We start from the raw sequence: 24,483 nt of genomic DNA on the forward strand, positions 1-24,483 counted from the left end.
TACCAAATACGGGGAATCACGGCAAAATTTTGTACTTGCGGTTCGTCTCTATGCAGAAAGCTTTCCAGAGAGATATAATCCGGCACATGAATCCTTTTTACATGGTAGAGAAAATGGCAATATTTGACCGAGGCTTGGGCAAAATTGAGGAGCAGATGTTGTGAGAATTGTTCATGTCAAGGAAGAGATCAGTCTGGTCTAAGTACTAGGATACTTGCAGAGCAACATGGGGTATCACAATCCATAATTTGGCGAATATTGAGGCACAACCAACTCTATCCATATCATGTGCAAGATGTACAAGTCCTACTACCAGTGGATCATCTCCCTCAAGTACAATTTTGCTAGTGGTTGCTACATCAGTATCAGCTGAACCCAAACTTTTCTAATAACATTTTACGTTAACGCATTATTGGGCCGTGGAGAATACTCGCCGAACACATTTTCAACAAAGACTTTCTATGAATTTATAAGCCTGGAATTGTGAACTAACTACTTATTGGCCCTATCATTCTGTATAACCGATTAATGCACGATAATTTCCCAGGGCTGCTCGAAGATATTGCGCTTGATGTTGGACAAATTATGTGGTTCTTCAAGATGGTGCTCCACCACACTTTTAGGTGGTCGAATCGCCTGGCCACCCCGATCGCTCGACCTCAATTATTTTAAAATGTTTTATGTATTCATCATTGAAAGTAAATTTCACCGATATCTAGGAAACTAAAACACTTCTGCTACAATTTTTTTCACCTATTAGTCATTATTTGTTATGAGGAATAAAGTCCCAAATTTACGCGTATAGGTTGAGAATCACCCTGTTTAGAATTCAGAGACTATACAAATAGATTAACATCCCTCATCCTACCCATTTTACAAACGAGTTTCTTAATATTTCTTTTTCTTTTGTTAAGAAAGATCGTACATCAAAGTCGAAATCAGATTATTAGTTACTAATTTACAAAATTAAAGTTTAAAAAGTTGTAAGATGAAATTAAAGACGAAGTGTTACAAGTTTACAGGTTAAAATTTAAGAACGCTCCTTTTTTAACAAAAGAAATATTAAGGAACTTGGAAAAATTTTGACATATTTGTAATCTTCATTAAAAATCCTTTAAAATGAGTACAAACACGACATATTTATCTTCAATATTAATGAAGTTATGGTCAACTTCCGGTTAGGAATGTCAACGTCAATTTTGACATATTTGTGATCGTCGTGGAAAATCCTTTAAAATGAGTCCAAACATGATACGTTTAATTCCAATATTACTCGAGATATAAGCAACTTCCAATTTGAAATGTCAATGTCATTTTGACATATTCTTAATTTTTATAAAATGTCTTAATATTTATCACAAAAACAAAAATATAATAAAAAAAAATCAAAAATTAAGGTTGGTATTAGTATTTAAAAATTAAATTGCTATCTTCATTGTTGCTAACTTCGGGTTTAACGTTTTTTATTCTAACTTTTTTGTTTTTTGAGGTAAGTGCGTCATCTTTGGACTCATTTTAAAGGTTTTTTAATAAAGAATACATCATGAAGTTATTCATTTGTCTATTATATGATAACTAATTTCAGGTTTAAAATGTCAACCTCAATTTTGACATATTTGTAATCGTCATTAAAAATCCTTTAAAATGAGTACAAACACGACATATTTATCTTCAATATTAATGAAGTTATGGTCAACTTCCGGTTAAGAATGTCAATGTTATTTTGACATATTCTTAATTTTTATAAAATGTTTTAATATTTGTCACAAAAACAAATTTATAATAAAAAAAAATTAAAAATTAAGGTTGGTATTAATATTTAAAAATTAAATTGCTATCTTCATTGTTGCTAATTTCGGGTTTAACATTTTTTATTCAAACTTTTTTGTTTTTTGAGATAAGTGCGTCATCTTTGGACTCATTTTAAAGGTTTTTTAATGATTATGACAAATATGTCAAAATTGACGTTGACGTTTCAAACCGGAAGTGATTGTATCTCCATTAATATCAAAGTTAAATATGTCGAGTTTGGACTCATTTTAAAGGATTTTTTATGGAGTTGACAAATATGTCAAAATTAATAGTTGAAAGTTCGAACTTTTTGGTTCTTTGAGAGAAATTTACTTAATTTATTTAAAAATTAACGTTTAATACGAAAATGCATGTTTAACATTGCTTTTGACGTCACATCGATACATTAAAGTGATTTTTCGGTATGTTCTACACTTTTCCATTCTATTTTTTTAATTTTTAACGTTTTTGGGTCATTTCGCGTCGATTAAAAAATAATCGTCGATTTTTTCAATTTATAATATATATTTGTTATATTTTTTGTAGGAACTACAAATTTCGCAGTGGAATGAAGGAATCGAAAAAAAATATCAACCATTAGAAGCCAAGCATGGAAAATTCAGGTTATATTGGCTCAATGTAAGTTTATTATTTATTATTATTCATCGCTTTATGCTTTTAATGAACCACAAATTTAGCTATTTTAATTAATTAGCAAAATTAAATTAATATTTGCACTTATTAGTATTAGAACGATTATTTATATCATTTTTTTATAATAGGATCGTGGTGAAGAGGTTTTATTATGGGTTGAAATCGATAAAAAGGCAAGAACGGTTTTTCCAACTCTTTATTTAATTTTCGTATCGATTTATTTCCCCGTTTTGCTAATTCACAGTCAACCTCAGACATAAATAAAACTTAAGATGGTAATCTTTAAATAAAAACGGCAAATTAGAAGCTTTATTTATTTAAACCTAATCAATATCTTGATCCATTTCCTCTGAAAACGGATTCACATCAATTTTCTTTGAGGTTAATTCGCCTTGTCTCGATATGTATTGCATCGTATATTTATTAAAATCACATCTAAAAATCAAATAAGGTTAAGAAAAAAATAAGGAAAATTGTCATCATTGCAATTATGCAACCAATATCACACTACGCGATTTGCGATATTGGTTGCATACTTGCAATGATTGACACGCTATATAAAACATACATTTTTGATAATTGCGAAAATTTTCTTGTTAAACTTTTTTGAATAGCAATTAAAGCCGGCATATTTTGTTGGGATTTAATACCAGGACCGTGGTAAGTTAAAATACTTTGCGCCCACAACAAATAAAATTCTAAATGGCGTGAATTATCCAAAGCATTAGCTAAGATGATTAAAAGTCGCTCAATATATTTTTCTCCCAAATTCGTAATCACTAACTCAACTGAAAAGTTAAAAAAAATCATTTATTTATTATTTTTTTAAGTAATTAAACTAATTAAAAATAAATTACCATCTTTAATTGGAACGCTTTCCATGGCTTCTTGTATTAAATCGATTTCATTCAATTTTATAGCCATAGATAAAGCATTGACGTGTTCTTTTTTAAAAATAGCTTCTTTTATAGCTTTCGGCGTCACCCCAAGCTCTAAATTCCACGGATCGAAAACCAACCCAACGCACAAAGAATAAATTAATAACCCCTCCGTAGTAGCCGCCGCAAAAGCTTGCCCAGTCGGTGAAAATTGAAGCGAAAATACACGAACTTCCGGTTTAAAACTACGAGCTGTCATATCGCCCTTCTGTACTCCAGGTAATTTAATTGAAATATTTCCGCCTTCTAAAGGTTCTCTCTCTTCAATTAAAGCGATATTTCCAAACTCGGTCATTTTACGCCGATTTATAAAATCCTAAAAATAATTAACTTTAAAATAAATTAAATACAATGAAGAGATATTTACATCGACAGCATCAAACGATCGATTTTGAGTGACTTCGAATTTCTTTATGATAATCCCTTCTTTAACGTTATAAATACAAACGTTTTTAGAATGACCACCAGCTAGAATTGATTCACCATCCGCGGAAAAACAAAGCGTTGTAAATGATTTAGCTTTTAACGATTGTTGAGCCGTTATTAAATCCGTATCGGATCTTCCACTTCCTAAATCATTTTTTCCCGAAATACTAGCAGTTTGTTGAGCTGTTTTTATATTAAAACAGGTTATATCTCCGTTTAAAGTCCCAACGGCTACTTCTAAACCGTCCGGTTTAAAAGCGACACAAATTCCATCACTTTGTATCTCGATCGATTCGTGAGCTGATCCTTTTTCGATGGCATCCCAAATGCGAAGTGTTTTATCCCAAGAAACTGAAGCTAAAACTGTACTTCCTGGCGTTGGGTTAAAAGAAAGACCTCCCTAAAAAAAATAAAAAAATTTGGTATAATTCATAATATTTTTGTAACACATTTGGTTAAAACCTAAAGTCCTAAACCTAAAGAGAATCTAAAGTCTTTAACTTATTGGCTCTTGAATGTTAGATAGTGTTGGCAAAAGACTAATTATTGCTATCAGAAGATTAAATACTGCTAGTAAAAGACTAAAAACTGACTGGAAAGAGAGAATACTATTTCAAAAAGTTATCTACTGCTTTTAAAATGCTTGGAAAAAACTAGATACTGTTTTCAAAATAATACCTATTGCTTCCAAAATGTTAGATACTGCTGAAAAAGACTAATAACTGCTTGGAAAGAAAAGATATGATTCCCAAAAAGCTACTTAATGTTGCCAGAATGCTAAATATTACTGGAAAAGACAAATAACTACTTGGAAAGAGAGATGCTCTCCAAAAAAGGTACCTACTGCTTCCAAAATGCTAGATATTGGTGGAAAAGATTACAATCTGCTTATAGAAGACTAAATAGTGCTAACAAACAACTACAAACTCATTGGAAAGACGAGATATTGCTTCCATAAGACTACTTACTGTTTTCAGAGCGCTATATATTACTAGAAAAGATTACGACCTGTTTGGAAAAGACAAGATACTGTTTCCAAAAGACTATTAACTACTTTCAGAATGCTAAATATTGTTGGAAAGACTACTAATTGCTTGTAGAAAGCTAGATATTGTTGGCAAAGACTATTTAATGCTTTTAGAAGACTATATACTGCTGCCAAAACACTACTAAGTGCTTGGAGATTACAATACTACTGGCTGAAAACTATTTACTGAAACTATTCTTCTGTTAAATAATATCTTTTTGTGTCCCTTCCATTACAGACTTAAAAATTGCCATATCTATAAAAGTTACATTCGGATTCACCTAATTTACTGATTTATTATTGAGTTAAGTAGGTTAATTAACATTTAAACTCATGCGAATTTCTTAAATGTTGGGTTGGGCATGGAGCAGAGGATAGGTTGTAAATTTTGGGTTGGGTTAGCCATGCGTCTTCAGATAGAGATTAAATTAAACCCGATACTTTCTAATCCTAGGGTTAGTTCTAGTTTTACACTATCACTAGAACTAACACAAGACCTAGAATCATTCGGGTTTAGCCGTCTTGAGAGACTTGGGGCTAAATCCGAATGATTCTAGGTCTTGTGTTAGTTTTAGTGACAATGGTAGGTAGTGATAGTTAGCATAAGAAATCACTATGTTGCATACTTTTATTGTACTAAAACTAGAACTAACACAAGACTTGGAACTAGAATCTTGTAATGTAAATTTAATCTTTAAGGTGTCATTTAAATGTCATTTTTAACATTAAAATCTACTTGTGATGCAAAATGTTCAAATTTGACAGTTAAAACGTCAATTGGTAGCAAAAATAAGGTAAATATGTCATTTATAATGTCAAATTGTCAATCTTGTCTTTAAACTATCATTTAGACGTCGTTACTTATGACGTTAAAATCTTCGTATGAGGCAAAATAATCAAATTTGACAGTTAGAACGTCAATTGGTAGCAAAAATTGAGGTTGACATGTCAATTAGAATGTCAAACTGTAAATTTAATCATTAAGATGTCATTCAAATGTGACTTTTGACATTAAAATCTACTTGTGATGGTACATGCTGAATCTTTACAGTTACAAAGTCAATTGGTAGCAGAAAATAAGGTAAATATGTCATTTATAATGTCGAATTGTCAATCTTGTCTTTAAACTATCATTTAGACGTCATTTCTTTTGACGTTAAAATCTTCGTGTGAGGCAAAATAATCAAATTTGACAGTTAGAACGTCAATTAATAAATGAACGTAGCCAATGACGATTTGACATTTAAACGTCATTTTGAATTTAGAAAATTAATTAATTAAAATTTAACGTTTATCAAATTACTCAAAACGCCAAATTTGACATTTAAACGTCATGTTGAACTCGGTAAATTAATTAAAACTTAACCATTATTAAATTACCCAAAACGTCAAATTTGACATTAAATATAATTTTGTTTAAATTTACAATTTTCTTACAGTTTGACATTCTAAATGGCATGTCAACTTCAATATTTGCTACTAATTGACATTCTAACTATCAAATTTGATTAGTTTTCATCATACGATAAAGTTAGATTAGATAATCGTGCCAATTTATGATGTAATATTAATACATTTAAGCAAAAATTTACCTGTTTTGATTGACATTTAAATAGTTTGACTTTTGTCAGTTGTCAAAACGAAACAACATGAAGTTAGGAGGAAGTACATTACATTACATTATACAGTGAATTTCACTTAAAATGAAAGAAACCAGTACCTATAGTTCGTTTTTTTTCTATAATACTTGTCAATGTAAATTATTTAGGGTTTCTGTTGGTATTATCTAGGACCCTTATAAAATTTATGTTGTTTTCATGATTTTTAGTAACATTGTCAGTAACTAATTAGTTGAGGTTAAAATACTAATAAATTTTTAGATAAATACGATTTTGACGAAGTACATATTTGCTATAAAAACGTGCTACAAAGTAATTAAATAGAATAAAATACCTTTTCTAGGTAAGTAAATGGCAAATAAACACCCCACAACACTTCTTATGCACCTTTTCTTTTTGAATAACGAAAGCTCAAACGTCAATGTGACATAATTACTTCAAAACATGATAAAACAAAACTCCCTGTTAATTTTGCCAACTTTACAACAATTTGACAGGTATTATAGAAAAAAAATGAACTATACTTACTTTGTCCCAGATAAAATGCAATATGTCTGAATGTTTCTAGTTCTAGGGCTAATGTTAGTTCTAGTGATAGTGGTAAGTAGCGCTGGTTAACATAAAATATCATTATGTTTCATATTTTTATTGAACTAAAACTAGAACTAACACTAGACCTAGAACTAGAAAGTATCGAATGATGAAAGTATGTATCGAATGTTTCTAGTTCTAGGTCTAGTGTTAGTTCTAGTTTTACACTATCACTAGAACTAACACAAGACTTGGAACTAGAATCATTCGGGTTTAGCCGTCTTGAGAGACGTGCGACTAAATCCGAATGTTTCTAGTTTTCGATCTAGTGTTAGTTCTAATATTAATACAGAGTCTATTGACACACAGTCTATTTAACGACAGGTAGTCAGTCGTTATGCATCGAAAGTCTAGAAACAAGGGTGTTTCATCTGAAGGCTCCGGTTTTTGACATGACTAAATGACATGTCAACCTCAATTTTTGCTACCAATTGACATTCTAACTGTCAAATTTATAAAAAGTGACATTTGAATGACGTTTAAAGATAAAATTTCCAATATTTTGTCATTGTACAACCCAACCCGATACTTTCTAGTTCTAAGTCTAGTGTTAGTTCTAGTTTTGCACTATCACTAGAACTAACACTACACCTAGAACTAGAATCATGCGGGTTTAGCCGTCTTGAGAGACGTGCGACTAAATCCGAATGTTTCTAGGTTTTCGACCTAGTGTTAGTTCTAGTATTAACACAGAGTCTATTGACACACAGTCTATCTAACGACAGGTAATTAGTCGTTATCACAAAACGTCACATCAAAATTTTAATGTGATTTTTCAGTGTGTTCTACACTTTTCCGCACTTTCTTTTTATTTTTAACGTGTTTTTAGGGTCATTTCTTTTTGGATGATTCTTGAATTTTTCTTATTTAATTAAATTATAACCTCACTTTTTAATTTGACAGCTTAAAAAGTAACCTCATTTTTTTGACAACTCAAAAAAAATAACCTCACTTTTTTCACGCATTTATTACTTACAATTGGTCCTTCATGTCCACTTAAAATCTCCAATAATCGCCCCATTTTAACTGACCAAAGAAAAATTTCAAAAATATCTTGTCCTCCTGCAGCAATAAATTCCCCACTTGTATCAACCGCTACGCATGATAATTGAACTGGTCGGGGTGACGCTAAAGTGCGAAAATTTCTATAACGGACGACGTCGAAACATCGAACAGTTCCATCTAGGGAACAACTAACAACGAATTTTTTATTTCCGCTAAAAGCTAAGCCGGAAATTGCGTTTGTGTGCTCAGTGAATGTTACAAAACAATATCCAGAATGAACATTCCATAATTTAATTTTTCCATCTTCCCCCCCGGTTGCTAAAATTAACCCATCGGTGGAATAAGCAACACAATTCATGTTGTTTGTATGTCCTTGTTGTTTCATAACGTAAGTTTCACTTTGCCACTCCCAAACGAGTAATTGTCCGTATCCCCCGCAACCAATTGCGATCCAATCAGCGGTTTTATTTAAACAAATTGAAGTGATGATGTTATCAGAAATGCTTAAAGAATGGATTAAATTAACCTCGGGCATTTCGTATATAACAAAAGCTCCAGTTGAATAACCTAAAAAAGTAATTTTGATCTTTTTCAAAAAAAATTTTTAATAATTTTACCCGTAACAAGAATTTTAAGTTCTTTATGATAAGCAACCGCAGTTAATGTAGCATCGTGGTTATCTTTTTTAATATCGTTAGCTATATAATGTTTTGCAATTCTTTTATAAAAAATTCGATCCTCATTCTTTGACTCCTCTTCAATTTCGAGTTCTTTTAAACTCGCAGCGATTTCCTCATCGCTACGCTCCTTAATTTTAGAAACATCGATTTCGTCTTCAATTAAATCTTCGGTATTTTTCTAAAGATATTTTATTTAAACAAAATTAATTTAATTAAAAAAAAATGATTACAGATCTCTTTTTTTCGGGACCATTCTCGATCGGAATAAGATCCTTAGTTTCTTTCGATGACTCCCAAACGCATAATTGGCCGTTTTGACTAATAGTAATCATATCCAAACTGTGTCTTTCAAAGAAACACCCTGTAATGGCATCGGTGTGACTTCCCAAGGTGTACATCCGAAAATCTTTCCATCTTAACATAAATAATTAATTAAAATAATTAGTATATTATTATACGAGCATATAATGAGAGCTATTATTCACTAAGGTTAAGTTTATTTATTTTTTTAAATAAATTTTTGAATAAAGTTTATACGTCAATGTGACACAAATTCAATGTTACCAACTCTAACCAACTTCACAACAATTTGTCAAAATTAAATGTCAATTTTATGAAACGTCATGTTTTTTTTATGAATATTAATTAATTTATGCTTAAATCATACGAAAAAAATATGTTTATGTTTTTTTTAATGTCAAACCTTTGCCGTCTTGAGAGACGTGCGGCTAAACCCGAATATTTCTAGTTCTAATATTAACTAAAAATTAAAACTAAAACGAGAACTAGAAACATTCGGGTTTAGTCGTGGAAAAAAGTTCAGTTGTCAATGTCAACTTTAATTTTATTATTATATTCGTAATCTTTATGAAAAATCCTTTAAAATGAGTCCAAACTCGACATATTTAACTTTGATATTAATGGAGATACAATCACTTCCGGTTTGAAACGTCAACGTCAATTTTGACATATTTGTCATCTTCATTAAAAATCCTTTAAAATGAGTCCAAACACGATGCAGTTATCTCAAAAAACAAAAAAGTTAGAATAAAAAACATTAAACCCGAAGTTAGCAACAATGAAGATAGCAATTTAATTTTTAAATATTAATACCAACCTTAATTTTTGATTTTTTTTATTATATTTTTGTTTTTGTGACAAATATTAAGACTTTATAAAAATTAAGAATATGTCAAAATGACATTGACATTTCAAACCGGAAGTTGCTTATATCTCGAGTAATATTGTAATTATTGTAATTAAACGTATCATGTTTGGACTCATTTTAAAGGATTTTTCACGACGATTACAAATATGTCAAAATTGACGTTGACATTCTTAACCGGAAGTTGACCATAACTTCATTAATATTGAAAATAAATATGTCGTGTTTGTACTCATTTTAAAGGATTTTTAATAAAGATTACAAATATGTCAAAATTGAGGTTGACATTTTAAACCTGAAGTTAGTTATCATATAACAGACAAATGGACAACTTCATGGTGTTCTTTCATGATGTATTCTTTATTAAAAAACCTTTAAAATGAGTCCAAACAAGACGCACTTCTCAAAAAACAAAAAAGTTAAAATAAAAAACATTAAACCCGAAGTTAGCAATTTAATTTTTAAATATTAATACCAACCTTAATTTTTGATTTTTTTTAATCATATTTTTGTTTTTGTGACAAATATTGTGGCATTTTATAAAAATTAAGAATATGTCAAAATGACATTGACATTTCAAATCGGAAGTTGCTTATATCTCGAGTAATATTGGAATTAAACGTATCATGTTTGGACTCATTTTAAGGGATTTTTCACGACGATTACAAATATGTCAAAATTGAGGTTGACATTTTAAACCTGAAGTTAGTTATTATATAATAGAAGTTTTATAACTGAAGTTAATGTAGTGTTAGTCACTTTTCAGTACTTTCTTTTTATTTTTAACGTGTTTTTTTGGATCATTTCACATTGATTAAAGATCTGAAGACGCACGGCTAAACCCGATACTTTCTAGTTCTAGGTCTAATGTTCTAGTTTTACACTATCACTAGAACTAATGTTTAAATGTCAATGTGACAGAAATTCAATGATACCAACTGTAACCAACTTCACAACAATTTATCAAAATTAAATGTCAATTTTATGAAACGTCATGTTTTTTTTATGAAAATTAATTAATTTATGCTTAAATTATACGAAAAAAAGAATTTGTAAACGTTTTATTAATGTCAAACCTTTAGAAAGTCCTAAAAAAATTAAATTAAATTGACGTTTTTTGAAATTTTGACGTTTCAAATAATTATTATTAGTTTGTCAAGTTGATTACCCATGAATAATGATTATTCACCGCTATTATTATTCACTCTGTGAAAAATGACTACGCTTTAAAACTCATTTTTTAAATAAATTTTTGAATAAAATTTAAACGTCAATGTGACACAAATTCAATGTTACCAACTGCAACCAACTTCACAACCATTTGTCAAAATTAAACGTCAATTTAATAAAACGTCATGTTTTTTTACGAAAATTAATTCATTTATGCTTAAATCATAAGACAAAAGGAATTTGTTTAGGTTTTTTTAATGTCAAACCTTCAAAAAGCCCTAAAAACTTAAATTAAATTGAGGTTTTTTGAAATGTTGACGTTTCAATTAATTATTATTAGTCTATCAAGTTGATTATGTGTGAATAATGATTATTCACATTTATTTCATTTTAGAAAACTCATTTATAAGGTATATATTATAAGGTAGTTATTAAAAAATTATTAATTACATACTTATCAAGAGGGTATAATTTAACAGTCATATCTTTTGAACCAACTGCTAAAACTTTTGAATCAAAAGACCAATCCAAACATGTAGTAACATCGAAATTTCCATGGAAAACCCGTTCCATAACAAAGGCGTTATATTCACCAGTAAATTGACCTGGAGCCTTAAACACAAAAACTAACCAAGCAAAGTATAAATTAATCACCACAACTTCAAAAACTTACCATTACTCTCTTTACAAACCGCGAAATGTTTGCCATCGGGGCTAAATTTAACAGCATTCACTTTTCGTTTAAATCGATATCGATGCACTACAGTTTGTGAGATTAAACTTATTATTTGTGCATCACCTTTTTCATTAATCGCCACTAAAGTACAACCGTTAGGACTTATATCTAACGCGTTGTAATTATATCGACTTTCAATGGGAAGAGTTGTCGATTTATTTCTAAAAAAAAAAAATGAGGTTATGTTTGATTATTTTATTTAAAATTTATACCTTCGTAAATCGAATATTGTTATACGATTCCCAACGGGACTAATAACCGAGTTTCCATCGGGGGAGAAAAGCAAATCGCCCTTTTTATAAACAGAACCCAGCAAGTTGCTGAACTAAATGGAAAAAAGTTAGGTTAGGTTTGTTTTAACGCTAAAATTCTCATATTTTGGTTTAAATTTAAAGACACTCACTTTATACGCAAATTTCATCGTGATTTCATTAATAAAATTAAATTAATTCGTTTTAATTAATTATTAAAACGATTTTATTTCAATTACTATTTTGAATCAACAATTTTTTGACAGCACGCGTGTTTTTAAGATAGAGGCGACCTCTATAAGTTAATCACTAAATTAAATTAAATAAATTTTAGATTATTATTACTAAATATATTTATTAACAATAATTAATTATAAATTCAATTAAATAATTAATTTATAGTTAAATTAAGAAAATAATTATTCTCTTTAAAAAAAAATCATTTCATCTAACGTTCATTTCACCTAATTTTGACATATAACCTCTAAATTCGCGACACCCAACAAAAACTTCATAATCATTGTGCTTTGTCAATCACCGGTTTAAAATCGTTAAAAAGTTTTATGAAAAGATGTCTAGAGGTAGCAGTGCCGGTTTTGATCGTCACATAACGATCTTTTCACCCGAAGGAAGACTTTACCAGGTAGAATATGCTTTTAAAGCTATTAATCAAGCTGGACTCACGTCGATTGCTCTAAAAGGAGTCGATTCGGCTGTTTGTGTTACTCAAAAAAAGATTCCTGATAAACTCATCGATTCCGAGACAATAGGGCATTTATTTCAACTAACCGAACATTCTGGGTGTGTTATGACTGGAATGATTGCTGATAGTAAATCGCAGGTGCAAAGAGCTCGTTACGAAGCAGCCCAATTCAAGTATAAATATGGTTATGAGATGCCCATTGATTCTTTGTGTAGAAGAATCGCTGATATATCCCAAGTTTATACTCAAAATGCTGAAATGAGACCATTGGGTTGTTCGATGATTTTAATTGGATATGATCAAGAAAAAGGACCGTGTGTCTATAAGACTGATCCTGCTGGATATTATTGTGGATATCGAGCTGTTAGTGTTGGGTCGAAACAAACTGAGGCAAACAGTTATTTAGAGAAGAAATTAAAGAAGAAACAAGAGTTGCAATTTGATGAGGTTATTCAATTGGCTATTAGCTGTTTATCAAGCGTTTTATCAGTTGATTTTAAACCATCAGAGATTGAAGTTGGAGTTGTTAGTAAGGATAATCCGAAATTTACAAAATTGGGTGAAAATGAAATTGATAAACACCTTGTTGCTATTGCGGAAAAGGATTAATATTAAATAGGTTAATTTTGATTGATTTTTGTATTTTTTTTTTTCTGTATGGGTTAATGAATCAATAAATTAATAAAAGAAATTCAACCTAACCTCAATTTATGCTAATGTTGACGTTTAAAAAAAAGATAACCTCAATTTTTTTTATCAAACTCCCAAAATTAAACTCTATAAAGCCACGAGTTTTTTAATGAATGCTTTAAGTCGTGTTTTTTGCTAATTTATGTGATTCGCGTTTTTATCCTCTTTTTTTTTTAACAAAAATAAAATAAATTGTCACAATGTAGGGAAACAGGTATGTAGCAGTTGGTAACACCGGAAAATAGAAATTTGAATTGACAATTAGAAATTGTCAAAACACAAAATGTATTCACCTGAAAACAATGTTTCATGTACACCTTCCAAAATAAGAGAAATTGCTCAGTTCTTTTCATTGTGGATCTTGTATTCGATTCTAAGAACGTGTTTAAATGGTTTCAACACACATTGACAACTAGAAATATTAATGACCCAATGTCACCAACTTGAACTGGTTCCATAAAATGTTACTAAACTTTTATTACAGCATCGCATGCTCCTTTAAAATGAGTCCAAACTCGAGATACAATTAGTTCCGGTTTGAAACGTCAACGTCAATTTTGACATATTTGTCATCTTCATTAAAAAGCCTTTAAAATGAGTCCAAAGATGGCCCACTTATCTCAAAAAACTTAGAATAAAAAACATTAAACCCGAAGTTAACAACAATGAAGATAGCATTTAATTTTTAAATATTAATACCAACCTTAATTTTTGATTTTTTTTATGATATTTTTGTGACAAATATTAGACTTTTTCACGACGATTGCAAATGTCAAAATTGACGTTGACATTCTTAACCGGAAGTTGACCATAACTTCATTAATATTGAAAATAAATGTCGTGTTTGCACTCATTTTAAAGGATTTTTAATGAAGATTACAAATATGTCAAAATTGAGGTTGAACCTGAAGTTAGTTATCATATAATAGTAGTTTTATAACTGAAGTTAATCTAGTGTTAGTCATATTTCCGCACTTTCTTTTAATTTTTAACGTCTTTTTTGGGTCATTTCACATTAATTCAAAAAAATCTAGTTTTTGGACTAGTGTTAGTTTTAACACAAAGTCTATCTAACTTAATTTTGATTGATTTTTGTATAGATTAATGAATCCATAAAAATATGACATTTAAAACAAACATAACCTCAATAGTTTTTTTTTATTTATTCATTACAAACTCCCAAAATTAATTATAATCTTAACACTTTACTGTTGATTCATAAGTTCTATTTGGGCGGCTGTAATAGTTTTCATTCCATCATGAACTGAATTTAAATTACTTTTCCAAGCATGTAATAAATCCCGTAATTGTTGCCATTGAGCTCTACCAAAAGTGCGATGCATCGTACTCGAGACAAAAACTTTTTTAACAAGCTGATCCATTCTTGCTCTAACTAACTTCGTTTTTAAAACTTCAATTATAAAAGGTTCAACTTCTTCCGGTCCTAATTGAAGTTCTTTTTGAATAATTTCAAATGTTATCTCTTGATTTGTCTCAGCAAGTTGCATAAAAGATAATAACCGCATTTTTTGCATGTTTTGTTCGTGATTTAAACCTTGTTGGGTTACAAATTCTTTATGATTCTTATAAAACTTCATGTAACTTTCCAAGTTTTCGCAGACGAATATCGTTAATAAGTCGTGAATTAAATCACCTTCGAGAAACTTTACGGGTTTTAACGATAAAAGGGGGTCAAGTAAGAACGTTTTTGGGTCAGCTAATGCTGTTGTAATGCATCTTATTGCATCCTCTCTTGCTTGGGACGCATTTTCACTCGTGTATGTACTTAAAAGTTCGATCATAACTTTCGCAGCTTGCTCACTCTGATTGCTTTTTAATAAAACTTCGTGTAATAACCTATAAAGCTTTTGCAATTGGTCGTTGGAAGGTGGGCACAAAGCAAATTGTTGTTTTAGGTTATCGACGTCTTTAAATACTGATTTAATCTCATCCGTTGTTTTTGCAATAACAATCAAATGGTAGTAAACGTGATATCTCATTGGAGAACGTTCGTCTAAAGATTGAAATAATAACCATAATGCACGCAAACAGACGTTTCCCAATTTTACACCGGTTGCTTTTGTTAGTTTTTCACAAAATGCTAAAATTATGTTTTCCGATCTCTCTAAGGGAATCTAAAAAAGAAAAGGTTTATAGTAAAAGTTATAATTCAATTACAAATAAAAAAATGTGCGGAAAACTGTAAAATTAACCGAAAAATCACTTTATTTTCGCAGCACATTTGGTTAAAACGCATATTTTCGACGCACAACGACTAAAATGTCGTTGTTTACAATCTATGAACTAAAGATAACCTAATATCTTTAACTTATTGGTCCTTGAATGCTAGATACTCTTGGCAAAAGACTAATTATTGCTATAAGAAGATTCAATACTGCTAGTAAAAGACTAAAAAGTACTTGGAAAGAGGAAATACTATTTCAAAAAGTTACCTACTGCTTCTAAAATGCTAGATACTGCAGAAAAAGACCACAACTTACTTCCAGAACGCTAAACACTGCTGTTAAAGGTTCAAAACCTTTAACCTACTTGAAGAGGCGGAATACTGCTTCCAAGACTACTTATTGCTTTCAAAGACTTTAATAATTGTTTGGAAAACAGTTATGCTTTCCAAATAATCATTATTTCACACGTAATCAATTTAAAAGACCCTCACAATAATACACAAGATCAACGTATATGGTTGTAACGTAACGGTTCGAAGCATGGCGATTCTTACGGTTGTTGTAATGTGCTAGAAAATGATGTTGAGGATTTTTAATCACACTTTTCCAACACAACCTAACCTCACTTTTTCAAATGACATTTTTTTGACGTTTCATTAAAAAAAAATATTTAACTCACTCAGTTTTAGAGATAAAACTAAAAAGAAATTGCGTCATAGAAGCTCGTTTTAATCACTCGTACACGTTTTACGTTATAGAGAAAATCAAATAATAATCGTGTTTGTAAATTAAGTTAAAATATTTGACATAACGAGAAGATAGTTACAAACGTATAATTTAAGGTTTTTTTCGGCAGGTGGCGCTATCTCCTATGCGTTTTAAAGTGACATTTTTTGATGTTTCATTAAAAAAAATTTATTTCTCATTTTGCGTTACAAATAAAATTAAAACTAGAAATGTTGAGTTAAAATAATTGACCTAACATTTCTAGTTTTAGTTTTATTTCTTTTTCCATCGGCAGTAAAGGTTGTGAAAAATGTCACTTGAATAAGTCAGGTTAGGTTGGGTTGAATGGATATTTCGTATCTTGTGGGCGGCCGACGTCTTCGAAGTCGGCCGAGATCGCTTCTTATGAATCGCTAATATGAAAAAAAAATCGTTGAGGACGCACTGAGTGAGTAAAATAATTTTTTTTTAATGAAACGTCAAAAAATGCCATTTGGAAAAATGAGGTTAGGTTTAATTGGAAAAGTGAGGTTGGGATAATTTCCCACCACAATTTTAAACAAACACGGCCGTTTTCGAAGACATCGGCCGCCCCCGACAACACGAAATGTTCATTTTCACAAATGCGAGTAAAGATCCAACTCAACGTTTTCAATGTTTTAGCGCCCGCGATGGCCGGGGGCGGCCGATGTCTTCGAAAACGGCCGTGTTAGTTTAAAACTGTGCTAGAAAATGATGTTGATGATTTTTAATCACACTTTTCCAACACAACCTAACCTCACTTTTTCAAATGACATTGTTTTGACGTTTCATTAAAAAAATTTATTAAACTCACACAGTTTTTTTTAAACTAATAAGAAATTTGCGTCATAGAAGCTCGTTTTAGCCACTAGTACACGTTTTACGTTATAAAGAAAATCAAATAATAAGCGTGCGTGTTCTAAATTAAGTTCAAATATTTGACATGATGAGAAGATAGTTACAAACGAATATTTTAAGACTTTTTTCGGCAGGTGGCGCTATCTCCTATGCGTCTTAAAGTGACATTTTTTGACGTTTTATTAAAAGAAATTTATTTCTCATTTTGCGTTAGAAATAAAACTAAAACTCAAAATTTCTAGTTTTAGTTTTATTTCTTATTCCATCAGAGGGAGGTAAGAGTTGTGAAAAATGTCACTTGAATAAGTGAGGTTAGGTTGGGTTGAAATTTGCGTCATAGCAGCCCGTTTTAGTCACTTATACACATTTTACGTTATAAAGAAAATAATAATCATGTTTATCTTGGTTCTAAATTAGATTAAAATATTTGACAAGATGAGAATGTTAGGTTAATTATGCCATTCAACTTAACCTTAGTGAATAACACCCCTTATTATATACTCCTATAATAATATACTATTATAGAGAATAAACTCCATTATTATTATCATTATTAACTTGCTTGTGATGTCACATCGAAATTTTAATGTGATTTTTCAGTATATTTACACTTCCTTTTTATTTTTAACGTGTTTTTTGGGTAAATCTTGATTCTTAAATTTTTCCAAAGTTAATTTAGATTAAAATAAAAAACTTACGGAAACCATAATTGATACAATATCATTTAACACACATTCAACTTCCGTTTCTTGACCCTCGCGGAAACAAGCATCACAAACCCCGATTATTTTATGCAGATCATCCTCCAAACCTTTCGGGGATTTCTCTTCAGAGATTTCAGCCCCCAAACTCTTCAAATATGCTCGAAGCTCTTGAGCCTACAACGAACATAACCTCATTGTTTACATAAAATCAATTTTTTTAAATCCAATTAAGTTTTAACCTGATCATCGGCGGAAACATCGATAAAAATTGGTGGGACGTGCATTTTTACACCTTTTTAATCACTAAAACACTCAGATTTTAATAAAAATAACGATTTTTAACCGGAGAAATGCGCGGTTGACATATGTCAGTATAAAAGAAGGGTTTTTGTTTTTTTTTAATAGACGGTTGGTATTACAAAAAGTGAGGTTAGATATTGAAATAATTCAAAAATTAATGATGTTATTATTAATAATTAAATGTTATTGATAAAAATGAATGGTTTAAAAGTAAAAGGCAATATTTTTTCACAAAATTTTATTTCACTACAAAATTTTTTACGTTCAAAAATCAAAATGAGGAAGTGGAGGAATGGTTATCAATCTGAAACAAAAATTGATATACTAGGTGTTTGATGATGTTTAGGTCTTCTACAGCTCGTCGTGGCCCCCAGCGTGTTTAATGACGAACTCAGTGAGATCTTCTAGGCTACGATTTCCATTATATTCAGAAACTTTTCTTCCATTCTTATATAAGAATATCGAAGGGAAACCATCAACATCTTGATCACTGCAAAGTTGTTTACTTTCATCAACCGTACAATCCACTTTGACGATGTTGACGTTCGGATTCTTTTTAAATTTCTTCCCCAGTTCCTCCCAAGTTGGAGCTAACCGTTTACAATGACCACACCTAAAAAAAAATAAAGATTTTAATAAAATAATTAATTTAATAGTTAGGTTATACCAAGGCGCGAAGAATTTAACGAAAGCAAATCCTTTTTCAATGCCACTATCGAAGCTTTTCCCATTTAAAATCACAACGGGACTTTCACCTCTTCCATCACCTTTAGGATTTTCCACTTCGTTCTCGGAACCCATCATTTTGCCAACGAACGATTTTAAATCTTCATGTGTCCTTGAACCTTGATATTTTTGAATCTAAAAATAATTTTTTTTTGACAAATTTATTTTTTTGACAACAATAATTTATTCTTTTGTTACTTTTTTGCCATCTTCAAACCATAACAAAGTGGGATAACCTTTAACTTCGTGTTGATTACAAACGGATCGGTATTGAGTACAATCGACTTTTCCTATTGTTACATCAGGTTGAAATTCGAGAGATTTCGCCAATTCCTCCCACGTTGGAGCTAATTTCTACGATTTTTAATTAGATTAATTTAATTTATATTTAGACCGCGTTATACATCACTTGACTAAGCGACATTTTATCGTTTTTAAAGATTTTCATGCTGTCTGGTAGGTAAAAGTGTAACTTATCTTAGAAAAAATACAGAATATCACCATCCTCAGAGACTCTATAAATAGATTAACATCTCTCATCTTATCCATTTTACAAACGACAGCGGTTGGAAGCATAAGATTTTATAAGATTTATCTCATGTGGGTACAGAAACAGGTCGAACCCAATAACACTGTGCCACAAACTAAAACTAAGTCTAGGTGATATAAATATATCATAAATCAAATATCAAATGAACGCTCGAGGCAACACACCAACTGCAGCAAAGAGCAGCTTTTTAAATACACAGAAAGAATGCTGAATTAGATCTATGTTAACACGAGTTGCTGATCTTGACATTCTCAATAAAGGAGAGTTTTGACAGGCATAAATAGAAAATCAAAGCGAAGTAATCTCGGAGGGTATTTGCGGAATTTAGATTGAATACGCTCAATTCTAGATTTATACGAGAGATACTGAGGATTAAAACGACGCTGCAAAATTTAAGTGTGCTGTAGACATAGGCAAAATAGAGATTTCTATTTGCAACCTCTCACCAGCGACGTTATAATTGTAGTGGATTGTGTTCACCCTCCTAGAGAAGGAAATAATATTACACTTTGATAAGTTTAATGAAAGGCGATTATTTAAGCAAAAGCATGTAGCTTGTTTAAGTCAGATTGCAGTCTAGAACAATCAAGAGGTGAGGAGATGCGGAGAAAGTTTTATAATTAACAACGTCAAATATGTCGTTAACATAAATATTAAACAGTAAAGGGTTTAGTCGTGAAAAAAAAACTTTCAGTTGTCAATGTCAATTTTAATTTTATTATTATATTCGTAATCTTCATAAAATAACCTTTAAATTGAGTCCAAATATGACGCATTTATCTCAAAAAGCCAAAAAGTTCGAACTTTCAACTATTAATTTTGACATATTTGGCAACTTCATAAAAAATCCTTTAAAATGAGTCCAAACTCGATATATTTAACTTTGATATTAATGCAGATACAATCACTTCCGGTTTGAAACGTCAACGTCAATTTTGACATATTTGTCATCTTCATTAAACTACCTTTAAAATGAGTCCAAACAGGACGCATTTATCTCAAAAAACAAAAAAGTTAGAATAAAAAACATTAAACCCGAAGTTAGCAACAATGAAGATAGCAATTTAATTTTTAAATATTAATACCAACCATAATTTTTGATTTTTTTTTATTATATTTTTGTTCTTGTGACAAATATTAAGATATATTAGAAAAATTAAGAATATGTCAAAATGACATTGACATTTCAAACCGGAAGTTGTTCATATCTCGAGTAATGTTGGAATTAAACGTATCATGCTTGGACTCATTTTAAAAGATTTTTCACGACAATTACAAATATGTCAAAATTGACGTTGACATTCTTAACCGGAAGTTGGCCATAACTTCATTAATATTGAAGATAAATATGTCGTGTTTGTACTCATTTTAAATGATTTTTAACAAAGATTACAAATACGTCAAAATTGAGGTTGACATTTTAAACCTGAAGTTAGTTATCATATAATAGAAAACTTCATGGTGTATTCTTTATTAAAAAAACCTTTAAAATGGGTCCAAACACGATGCAGTTATCTCAAAAAATAAAAAAGTTAGAATAAAAAATGTTAAACCCGAAGTTAGCAACAATGAAGATAGCAATTTAATTTTTAAATATTAATACCAACCTTAATTTTTGATTTTTTTTTATTATATTTTTGTTCTTGTGACAAATATTAAGATATATTATAAAAATTAAGAATATGTCAAAATGACATTGACATTTCAAACCGGAAGTTGTTCATATCTCGAGTAATGTTGGAATTAAACATATCATGTTTGGACTCATTTTAAAAGATTTTTCACGACAATTACAAATATGTCAAAATTGACGTTGACATTCTTAACCGGAAGTTGACCATAACTTCATTAATATTGAAGATAAATATGTCGTGTTTGTACTCCTTTTAAATGATTTTTAACAAAGATTACAAATACGTCAAAATTGAGGTTGACATTTTAAACCTGAAGTTAGTTATCATATAATGGACAACTTCATGGTGTATTTTTTATTAAAAAAACCTTTAAAATGAGTCCAAACACGATGCAGTTATCTCAAAAAACAAAAAAGTTAGAATAAAAAACATTAAACCCGAAGTTAGCAACAATGAAAATAGCAATTTAATTTTTAAATATTAATACCAACCTTAATTTTTGTTTTTTTTATTATATTTTTGTTCTTGTGACAAATATTAAGATATATTATAAAAATTAAGAATATGTCAAAATGACGTCGACATTTCAAACCGGAAGTTGTTCATATCTCGAGTAATGTTAGAATTAAACGTATCATGTTTGGATTCATTTTAAAAGATTTTTCACGACTATTACAAATATGTCAAAATTGACATTGACATTCTTAACCGGAAGTTGGCCATAACTTCATTAATATTGAAGATAAATATGTCGTGTTTGTACTCATTTTAAATGATTTTTAACAAAGATTACAAATACGTCAAAATGGAGGTTGACATTTTAAACCTGAAGTTAGTTATCATATAATGGACAAATTCATGGTCTTTTTTTATTATATTTTTGTTTCTGTGACAAATATTAAGACATTTTATAAAAATTAAGAATATGTCAAAATGACATTGACATTTCAAATCGGGAGTTGCTTATATCTCGAGTAATATCGGAATTAAACGTATCATGTTGGGACTCATTTTAAAGGATTTTTCACGACGATTACAAATGTCAAAATTGACGTTGACATTCTTAACCGGAAGTTGACCATAACTTCATTAATATTGAAGATAAATATGTCGTGTTTGTACTCATTTTAAAGGATTTTTAACGAAGATTACAAATATGTCAAAATTGAGGTTGATATTTTAAACCTGAAGTTAGTTATCATATAATAGACAAATGGACAACTTCATGGTGTTATTTCATGATGTATTCTTTATTAAAAAAAAACTTTAAAATGAATCTTTTTATTTTTAACGTGTTTTTTTGGGACATTTCACATAGATTAAAGCCACGTGATGATTCTTGAATTTTTCTAGCGATTTTTCTTCGCTATTTTTTTGAATTTGCATCAATTCTTTTCTATTGAAAATTTCTGTTCAAAATATACAATGGAAATAAAACTATTTTTAGTGCATAAAATTCTTTAAAATTTTGACATTTGCAAGTTTTTAGTGCATACTCTTTCCTGATATATATCTTGAAACGCGAAATGAAAATATGAATTCTGAAAATACAACTTGAAACATTAATGGTGCAAAATATATGTAATTAATCTGTATTATCGCCTATGCAATATCAAACCAGAATCGGGCCTCTGTAAGTGCAGGAGCTTGAGACGCGTGCCTCAAGCGCCTACTGGTTAATCCAGCCACAATATTATCACAATATATGATTACACTGTTCATCCCATTGGTGCGTTTTTGCACCAATTTTAGTATAAATATTTGTTAGATTAAACTTCATACTAAAGTTGGTATTTGATAGTATTATGTTGTATTACTATTATTATTTATTTATATTTTTGTGTTGTTGTTCGTTTATTTTACCAGTGGTGCATTTTTGCACCATCTCATATCTCATAAAACAATTTTTTTCAAACACCTGTGTACATTTTTATTCTTTTCATTACATCTTATCTCAAGGAAAATTAAAAAAACCGATTTTTTTTAATATAAACCTATAATATAAAGATATGTGATCTTTTTTAACAAAAGAAAATGAAATATTAAGAAACTTGTTTGTAAAATGGATAGGATAAGGGATGTTAATCTATTTGTAGAGTCTCTGAAGGTGGCTAAGGACCGATACTAGTTAGACTTAAATTCTATATAAAATAAAAACCAGTTTAAAAGAACAAAATCAAACTCTAGATAATTTTCTTCAAAAATTTTTACACAAAACATCATTTTGACTCTAGTATTTGTGATTAAATTTATGCCACCACTTACAGAAACACCCTGTATAATAGTAAAACGACATCAGTGTTGTGTCATAAAAATAGATAGGCACCAAACAATTTTGAACAGTTTGAACCTGTCTATTCTGAGAAGTCATATTTTTAGAGAGATGAAAACGAAAATACCGTTTTTCTCAACAATGTTCAGTGATGCATAATACGGTTCATTTAATAAGTTTATTTACCTGACAATGACCACACCAAGGGGCGTAAAACTTAATAAAATGCTTCCCAGATTCGATGTGTTTATCAAAAGAGTCTTCTGTGAGTTCAACAAGTCCTTTAAGTGGTTGTGGAATGTCTAAGATTTCATTATCGGCGCTATCCTGTTAATTAAACAAATAAAAAGTCATAAAATTTATGATTCTTAATCAGAATAACCTAAAAACGACCTTTTTTTCAATTTTTATCTCGATTTTATCTTATTTATTTTTAAAAAATTTTAAAAATTACCGTTCCTAATTGCTCATTAATAAATGCAGATAAAGAAGGTAAATCTCTCGTCCCTCTAAACTTAACAGCCTCACTTTCGCCAACTTTGAAGAACTTTAATGTGGGATAACCTGTGACGTCTTGACTAGAACAAACTTGACTGTCCACGGTACAATCAACCTTAGCAATACGGACATTACTATCTTCTTCGTTTAACATTTCAGCGAGTTGTTCCCAAGTGGGTGCTAATCGCTTACAATGACCGCACCTCAAGAAAAAAATGATTTTATACAAGTAATTATTTCGTTTTTATATTTACCATGGGGCGTAAAACATAACGAAATGATTTTTCTTAACAATTTCATCTTCGAAATTATCTTTGTTGTATTGAACCGTGTAAACATCTTCTTCGTGAGCTAAAATGAGTTGAAACACCACGAAAAGTGATGATAAGAAAAATAACTTCTTCATTTTCTTATTAGGTACAAAACTGAACTACGTGGACCTTTTTACTTCATGTGTAAATGAAAAAAAGTGTATCTTATCTTCGCTTTTATCTTATAAGAAGTTTATAAATTTCAGAGTACACAATTATTTGACAGTTTAATAAGACTCTCAAGTTGTGCC

At 30.0% G+C, this 24,483-nt stretch overlaps 5 protein-coding genes across 5 annotated transcripts in view; 2 read left to right on the forward strand and 3 right to left on the reverse strand.

Moving 5' to 3' along the window:
- The window catches only part of LOC111416416 (glycine receptor subunit alpha alkaliphile), a 9,329-nt gene extending 6,578 nt beyond the window's left edge, over window positions 1-2,751 (forward strand). Inside the window, exons 7-8 of the mRNA XM_023048432.2 lie at window positions 2,338-2,430; window positions 2,574-2,751. Of these exons, the coding sequence (XP_022904200.2) occupies window positions 2,338-2,430; window positions 2,574-2,705 (225 nt within the window). The 3' untranslated portion in view covers window positions 2,706-2,751. The remainder of the gene's footprint in view (window positions 1-2,337; window positions 2,431-2,573) is intronic.
- Window positions 2,627-12,333, reverse strand: LOC111416408 (periodic tryptophan protein 2 homolog). Its single transcript, XM_023048414.2, has 11 exons — window positions 12,206-12,333; window positions 12,015-12,127; window positions 11,740-11,963; window positions 11,521-11,692; window positions 8,962-9,145; window positions 8,669-8,909; window positions 8,023-8,618; window positions 3,751-4,209; window positions 3,303-3,699; window positions 3,014-3,233; window positions 2,627-2,880 (listed from the first exon to the last, which is right to left on the reverse strand). Exons 1-11 carry the CDS (start codon window positions 12,221-12,223, stop codon window positions 2,769-2,771), a joined length of 2,736 nt encoding a protein of 911 aa, XP_022904182.2. The 5' UTR covers window positions 12,224-12,333; the 3' UTR covers window positions 2,627-2,768.
- Window positions 12,334-12,530: 197 nt separating this feature from the next.
- LOC111416455 (proteasome subunit alpha type-6-like) lies at window positions 12,531-13,452 on the forward strand. Its single transcript, XM_023048476.2, has one exon. The coding sequence runs from the start codon at window positions 12,625-12,627 to the stop codon at window positions 13,363-13,365; it is 741 nt and encodes a 246-aa protein (XP_022904244.2). The 5' UTR covers window positions 12,531-12,624; the 3' UTR covers window positions 13,366-13,452.
- Window positions 13,453-14,587: 1,135 nt separating this feature from the next.
- Window positions 14,588-18,319, reverse strand: LOC111416450 (eukaryotic translation initiation factor 3 subunit m). Its single transcript, XM_023048472.2, has 3 exons — window positions 18,181-18,319; window positions 17,936-18,115; window positions 14,588-15,581 (listed from the first exon to the last, which is right to left on the reverse strand). Exons 1-3 carry the CDS (start codon window positions 18,223-18,225, stop codon window positions 14,652-14,654), a joined length of 1,155 nt encoding a protein of 384 aa, XP_022904240.1. The 5' UTR covers window positions 18,226-18,319; the 3' UTR covers window positions 14,588-14,651.
- Window positions 18,320-18,464: 145 nt separating this feature from the next.
- LOC111416433 (thioredoxin domain-containing protein pretaporter) lies at window positions 18,465-24,468 on the reverse strand. The gene is made up of 6 exons (XM_023048453.2): window positions 24,176-24,468; window positions 23,878-24,124; window positions 23,610-23,750; window positions 19,166-19,321; window positions 18,909-19,102; window positions 18,465-18,854 (listed from the first exon to the last, which is right to left on the reverse strand). Exons 1-6 carry the CDS (start codon window positions 24,325-24,327, stop codon window positions 18,593-18,595), a joined length of 1,152 nt encoding a protein of 383 aa, XP_022904221.1. The 5' UTR covers window positions 24,328-24,468; the 3' UTR covers window positions 18,465-18,592.
- Between the last annotated feature and the right edge of the window lie 15 nt (window positions 24,469-24,483).

Source organism: Onthophagus taurus, chromosome 3 (genome assembly GCF_036711975.1).
Source record: "Onthophagus taurus isolate NC chromosome 3, IU_Otau_3.0, whole genome shotgun sequence".
NCBI lineage: Eukaryota > Metazoa > Arthropoda > Insecta > Coleoptera > Scarabaeidae > Onthophagus > Onthophagus taurus.

Bases quoted from the DNA above. Each gene is read 5' to 3' on its own strand.
- LOC111416455 (XM_023048476.2), top strand. From the start codon at position 12,625: ATGTCTAGAGGTAGCAGTGCCGGTTTTGATCGTCACATAACGATCTTT.
- LOC111416408 (XM_023048414.2), bottom strand. The intron at 8,619-8,668 runs GTAAAATTATTA...TTACTTTTTTAG, and splicing joins ACTTAAAATTCTTGTTACGG to GTTATTCAACTGGAGCTTTT. The intron at 3,234-3,302 runs GTAATTTATTTT...TTAACTTTTCAG, and splicing joins AAGCGTTCCAATTAAAGATG to TTGAGTTAGTGATTACGAAT.
- LOC111416433 (XM_023048453.2), bottom strand. From the start codon at position 24,327: ATGAAGAAGTTATTTTTCTTATCATCACTTTTCGTGGTGTTTCAACTC. The intron at 24,125-24,175 runs GTAAATATAAAA...TTTTTTCTTGAG, and splicing joins GTTATGTTTTACGCCCCATG to GTGCGGTCATTGTAAGCGAT. The intron at 23,751-23,877 runs GTAATTTTTAAA...TTTAATTAACAG, and splicing joins TTAATGAGCAATTAGGAACG to GATAGCGCCGATAATGAAAT.
- LOC111416450 (XM_023048472.2), bottom strand. From the start codon at position 18,225: ATGCACGTCCCACCAATTTTTATCGATGTTTCCGCCGATGATCAG. The intron at 18,116-18,180 runs GTTAAAACTTAA...TGTTCGTTGTAG, and splicing joins ATGTTTCCGCCGATGATCAG to GCTCAAGAGCTTCGAGCATA. The intron at 15,582-17,935 runs GTAAGTTTTTTA...TTTCTTTTTTAG, and splicing joins TTGTATCAATTATGGTTTCC to ATTCCCTTAGAGAGATCGGA.